Source organism: Meles meles, chromosome 4, assembly GCF_922984935.1.
Source record: "Meles meles chromosome 4, mMelMel3.1 paternal haplotype, whole genome shotgun sequence".
NCBI lineage: Eukaryota > Metazoa > Chordata > Mammalia > Carnivora > Mustelidae > Meles > Meles meles.
The window spans coordinates 53,044,302-53,050,488 of NC_060069.1; the positions used below are offsets into that span (position 1 = coordinate 53,044,302).

At 43.3% G+C, this 6,187-nt stretch overlaps 1 protein-coding gene across 1 annotated transcript; it reads left to right on the forward strand.

Moving 5' to 3' along the window:
• Window positions 1-1,582: 1,582 nt before the first annotated feature.
• Window positions 1,583-5,784, forward strand: CRYGS (crystallin gamma S). Its single transcript, XM_046001787.1, has 2 exons — window positions 1,583-4,975; window positions 5,423-5,784. Exons 1-2 carry the CDS (start codon window positions 4,655-4,657, stop codon window positions 5,693-5,695), a joined length of 594 nt encoding a protein of 197 aa, XP_045857743.1. The 5' UTR covers window positions 1,583-4,654; the 3' UTR covers window positions 5,696-5,784.
• The last annotated feature ends 403 nt before the right edge of the window (window positions 5,785-6,187 follow it).

Consider the following 6,187-nt stretch of genomic DNA (forward strand, 5'->3'; position numbering starts at 1 on the left):
ATTTTTTACTCTAACAGAATTCCCCAACAATTTATTAAGGGTTTATCTTTGTGTTGGGGGTGGGGGGCGATGTTCAATACTGTGCAGTTAAATATCATCATGATTTATGCCTTCCAGCAACCAATTTCCCCAGAAATAGGACATGCTAATAATATGTGGAGTAGAAAACTTTTAGTATTTAGTTAAAAACTGCTCTGTAAGGGGTGTCTGGTTGGTTTAGTCAGTAGAGCATGTAGCTCTTGATCTCAGAGTTTTAAGTTTGAATGAGGCCCATGTTGGGTGTAGAGATTACTTAAAATCTTTAAAAAAATTGCTCTGTAAAAGTTAGCCTCAACCAGTAATGTTCTAAAAAAATCAATCAAGTGAATTAAATCCTACATATACACTTCATTCAAGCAGCTACTCTTACCAATTTCCTGAAATAAAGTGCTTACTTACATTAGGAAAATTGCCTCTCAGATATTTGATTCACAATTGTTGGACTGGAAATTGATCTCTTACACGGGCTTTAGGAATGAAGAGATCTATGCCTGATTTCCTCACCGCCACCGCCCCCCCCCCCGCCAGTTCTTTACTTTGAAAAGTTTCAGACCCATTAAATCTTAAAAGAATAAGAAAGAAACGTTGAATAAATACTTCCATATCCCTCACTTATATTCTTCAGTTGTTAGCATTTTGCTATATATTGGGTCTCTGTCTCTCTCTTTGTACTAAACCATCTGGCAGTAAATAGACAATTCTTCTGCCGTATTTAGGCATGTATCTCCAATAAACATATTGTCATTATCTTGTCCCCCAAATTTACAATAAATACAATACCTAATATTCAGACCATATTCACATTTCCCCCAATTGCTTCCCCAAATGTGCTTCATGGCTGGCTTTCACCCTGATACAGGATCCAGTCAAGGATCATGCATTACCCTTGGTTGCCATGTTCCTTTAACCATTTTTTTCCTTTAGCCTCTTTTATATGGAACAGTCACCCTACCTTTTTGTTGTTGTTGTTTGAGACATTAACATTTTTCAAAGGCCAGACCAGGTGTCTTGCAGAAAGTCCTGAAATCTGCATTTGTCTGATTGTTTCCTCAGGTTTAGAGTCAGACTAACCATCTTTGGCCAGAAAGTTACATAGGCAATATCAAGTATTTCCCATCACATCATGTCAGGAGGCACCTGTTAACTTCTTCCAGAATTGGTAGTGCCTGATTTTTTTTTTCCACTTGGAAAATAAAACCAATAATGATACTCATCATCTAAAAGATTTCAGGAGAAAAATGAGACAGTGTCTATAGTGCTCTGAGGTTCTTGAAAGTATGCCATGAAAATCCCACTGAAAGGAATTATAAATCCTTAGATGAGTATCCGTGTGTCTTGAGGAAAGACTGTTTCAGAATCCTCTTTGGGATGCCTGGCTGGCTCAACCAGTTAAGTGTCTGCCTTTGGCTCCAGTCATGACTCTGGGGTCCTGGGATCAAGCCCCATGCTGGGCTCCCTCCTTAGTGGGAAGTCTCCCTGTCCCTCTTCCTCTGCCCGCCCCCCACCCCTGCTTATGTGATCTCTCTTTCTCTTTTTCTTTCTCTCAAATAATAAAATCTTAAAAAAGAAAACCCTCTTAGATGAAAATACCCCTGCTTTCAAAGATTTCCAGAGCAGTAATAATGTGCTTTCTTATTTCTTACAGCTGTGTTGTTCACGGTGGTTAGCTAACTTGCTTGCTAGACCAAAAGAGCAAGTTAATCTCTTTCTCTATTGCTTCTCCCTTTTCCTCTATCTTCCTAGCAATCTAATCAGAGTTATGGGTTTGACAAAAACAGTGCATTTTATTAAATTTGGTTTTGTTACCTGAATACTCAACATTTTTCTTTCTGCTATATTGAATTAATGGGCTGGAATACTCAACATTTTTCTTTCTGCTATATTGGATTAATGGGCTATTTTTTTCAAAACCTAAATGAAAATAAGAGGAATTTTGTAATAATTTCTAGGCAATCTCCAGCACTATTTCTTAGCTTTCTCTACAGATTTTTTTGTCCAAGAATCTCAGCTCACTATAGAGTAGATTTCTTGGTCCTTCTGCAAATGGAAATTGAGAAGTACAACACTCTCTGGGCTCTGAAATTTGGAAGGTCTCCCACTGAAAGGAGAGCTTGATTCATGGAGCTCAGTCTCCATGGCAACACAGTACTTTGTTTCAACCTTGGGATGGTTGGCTAGTCGCTGAAAGGGTTGCCAGCAAGGTGACCTTATAGAACATTGTGTATATTTCCACTTCTCAGATTCAAATGTCAGCCAGGCAAATGTGCATAGGGCACTAAGTGTGGGAAACATTCAAGTAAAAAAGATACTAACTTTATTGCCTATAGCATATCCCTTGCAAAGCTTCTTTTTTTGGTGACTAATTGACCAAAAACCAAAAGTAAATTAAAGTTAAATTAAGGAGTTTAGAATCTATTAATTCTTAGTGAAGTTACCTTAGTTTTCCTAAACATCTTTCCACAGGCTTTGGGGAAAGCTTCCCAGACTCAGAATCAATCTCGTCCCATTACTAGGAGAGTAAATGGTGTTTGTGAAACAGAGCTAGCTGTGCAGGGTGGGGGGAAGACAGCAAAAGGAGAGAAGATAAAATGAATCATAAGTCACTGACCAGGACTTTCGCACAGCAGTCCACTCATCTGTAACGAACTTGTAACTAGCTATTGACCTTGGGCTAGTCATTTAACTTCTTCATCTGTAGCCACAGTAGCAAAAGTCTATTGGCAATTATGAACCCGATTAAACTAAGTGCTTTATTGGTATTATCCCTCCTCAGAACAGCTCTCTGGAGTGCATATTGTTATCCAGGTTTACAAATGAAGAGCCTGAGTTTTGGAGAGTGGTTCAGTGGCCTCTCCAAGGTCACAGAGCTAGTGACTAGTGGGTGCTGCAATTTTGTTTTCATCTGTAGACTGGGACGCCATGTATCTCTCAGTCTGCTATGCTGAAATGAGAAATGGAGGTGAAAGAAATTTGGGAGGGGAAGAAAGGAAATGGAGTCGATGATTTAGGGGTGAGAAGGGGTCGGGAAGCTCATAAGGAACAGAAAACAAGAGGGGAGAGAGGAAGGGTAGATGAAGGTGGCAGGCAATACCCGTCAGTAGGCTATGATCTAGAAGGTCTCTCCTGGGGTAGAAAACACTGAGGTTTTATGGCCCTTTGAAAGTCATTCCTGGTTTCTGACTCTCCATCTTTCCTTACATCTCATCAGTCACCAAATCCCCGTTTCCATTTGACTGTTTGTTCCCTCCGTGTCATCAGCTAGCAGTTGCCATTTGGCTGGCCCGAACCACTTCTCACCACACTCACAGCAACCGCCTGCTTCCACGCACACCAACCAAAGGGATTCTAGCATGGCATCCGTTATTTCCGGATACTTCACCACATACTCTATATGCGCCAGGCTTGAACTGCTTGTCCCTATGGTGGGCCATGTTCTTTTATTCCTTGCACGGGCAATCCTTTTTTCTTTTCCCCTGGAAACCCCCTCCTTATCCTTCAATCTTCACCTCAAAGATCCTCTCAAGACTACCTGGCTGTACTCCTTTCCTATGAAATGCTTGACCTGGTTTTCGTCTTCTAAACCGATAATGCCAATTAGCCACAAGGTGGCAGCATAACGCCAGGGAATTAACTGCTTGACTCAATGACACCTGTTCTTTCCGTGTCCATGGCAAACTAGCATTTATCTTGGATTGTGGAACTGTAGAACAAGAAGGGGCAAACTCTACGTTCCATTTGGCCTGGTGGTTTTCAGAAGCTGTGTTAAGAAGCCCCAGTAGTGCCTAGGAACTCTGTTTCCTGCTGCAAACAGGAACGTTTTATTTTTACACCCAGACCTTCAATCTACTGTAGTCCTTCATCTGACAAGTGGGAAGCAGGAGCCCAGACAGGCAGCTTGCCTGAGCTTGTGAGTCTTACTGTAGAGATGCAGCTCAAGAGCCCAGGTTTATAATTTCCCAGTTCTCAGAGCTGCACACTGCCGTGCCATCAGAGGTCTCAGGCTTATCCCACAGGTTGTGGGGGAAACTTGGGAAAGAGTTTGAGGCAAAGAACATTCTTGACTTGCCATTTTGTTGCCTTGTAACTACTCTGTTGGCAATAAATAACACAGAGCATAAAATATTGTCATGCATATGCTCTACATCCATCTGAGATAAGCTCCCTAAAGCTAAGGTCTGTTTTACTTTTCTCTGTATATCTTCATATCACCTAGAGTGAATGTCTGCATTTGGAACTCTCTCATCTTCATGCAACATTGATTGAGGGTTTGTCCAGTGCTGGGTGCAGGGGTCCATAGCTTAAACAAGGCTTGGTCCTTGCCTCTGGAAAAAGTCTAGTAAGAATCTGATGGGAGAGAGATATGTAAGTGGATAATTTATTTTCTTATGTGATGAGTACTGTGAGTTAGGGGAACAAAAAGGAGGAAGCCATGAACTTGGGTCTGGCTTATCTTAGGGCACTCTCTTATTTTGCTTCGTTTTAAGACTTCAGAAAATTCTCCTTCCTGTTGTTGACAGCTAAAGTCGTCTGCCAGAAGGTAGGTATTGGGAGGTGAGGTAGAACTCCGTATTTCCTCCTCAACATCGAAGAGAAAAGAATTTCCAAAGTGGGGACTATGTTCTTGATCTTTAGTTTTTTACGACTAAAGCCGCCCAACTCCCCAGTTCCTCTCTTTATTCGCCTCGCACTTCAGATCACTTTCTATGAGGACAAGCACTTTCAAGGCCGCCACTATGACTGTGACTGCGACTGTGCCGATTTCCACATGTACCTGAGTCGCTGCAACTCCATTCGAGTGGAGGGAGGCACCTGGGCCGTGTACGAAAGGCCCAACTTCGCGGGCTACATGTACATCCTGCCTCGGGGCGAGTACCCCGAGTACCAGCACTGGATGGGCCTCAACGACCGCCTCAGCTCCTGCCGAGCTGTTCACCTGGTGAGCCTTGGGCCGGCGCCACCCTGCCTGCTCGCTCGCCTGCTCGCCTGCTGCAGCTCTTTCCCCGTCTCTCGCCCCTGCTACCCCCCTTCCTTTTTTTTTTCTTTCTTAACATTCATGTGGAAGCATTTTCTTAACATTTTCCTACCCTTTAATGGCATGTTTTCTTCTGTTGGCTGCTGAGGCTTGCATAAAACCTAGGGTCAGTTCATCACAAGACTGAGTACACGAATTATTTCCAGAACACTCTCTCTACCTCCTAAATACTTCAAGGCATCAAGTTTTTCTCACCGAAGGTCAGCTGTTTCAGTCAGTATGCAGAGGGGATGGGAGATCAGACCCTCTGGCTTTCAAGATGGTGGGCTCCAAACCATGCTGTTCTCGGAGTTCTTGACGTGTTGGTGATTTCCATAATCATGTAGTTTATTTCCTCCTGTGTTTTTCCAGTCTAGTGGAGGCCAGTATAAGATTCAGATCTTCGAGAAAGGAGATTTTAATGGTCAGATGTATGAAACCACTGAAGATTGCCCTTCCATCATGGAGCAATTTCATATGCGAGAGGTGCACTCCAGTAAGGTGCTGGATGGCGTCTGGATTTTCTACGAGCTACCCAACTACCGCGGCAGGCAATACCTCCTGGACAAGAAGGAGTACCGGAAGCCCATCGATTGGGGTGCAGCTTCCCCAGCGGTGCAGTCTTTCCGCCGCATTATGGAGTAATGACGTGGAGGGGGCCGCAAGCTTCTCCCGGGGGGCCACGTGCTGGCCAGCCATGTCACCCAAATAGGCATCATAAATAAAGCAATTGGCATGCATTCCACTGTTGACTATAATGCCTGTCCTTAAACAGTCTTAGGGACCAGTAAAACAGTGCCCACCACTGTGGGCAGTTACACAAAGCCGCCCATCCTTCGGATGGCCAGTCTATAACTTTGTGCCCAACAGAATGGCACCGCATTGAAAGGTGAGAAAATCACACTGCCCTGTGGTGGTTCGCATCCCTTGAGCCTGGTATAGATTCAACAGGTACAATAATTATAGCTACTGCCTACTGAGTGCCTTCATTATCCTATTTTCTCTTTACAACAACCCTGTAGGAGAGGTGGTTTCTTTGCATTTTACAAATAAGAAAACAGAGGCTTAGAGAAACTAAAAACTTGCCCAAGTTCACCAGCTGGTGATTGGAGGAATGAGGGTTTGGTCCAGGATATT

Excerpts from the sequence above, each read along its gene's own strand:
- CRYGS (XM_046001787.1), top strand. The coding sequence starts at position 4,655 with ATGTTCTTGATCTTTAGTTTTTTACGACTAAAGCCGCCCAACTCCCCA. Across the intron at positions 4,976-5,422 it reads CCTGCCGAGCTGTTCACCTG|TCTAGTGGAGGCCAGTATAA; the intron begins GTGAGCCTTGGG and ends GTGTTTTTCCAG.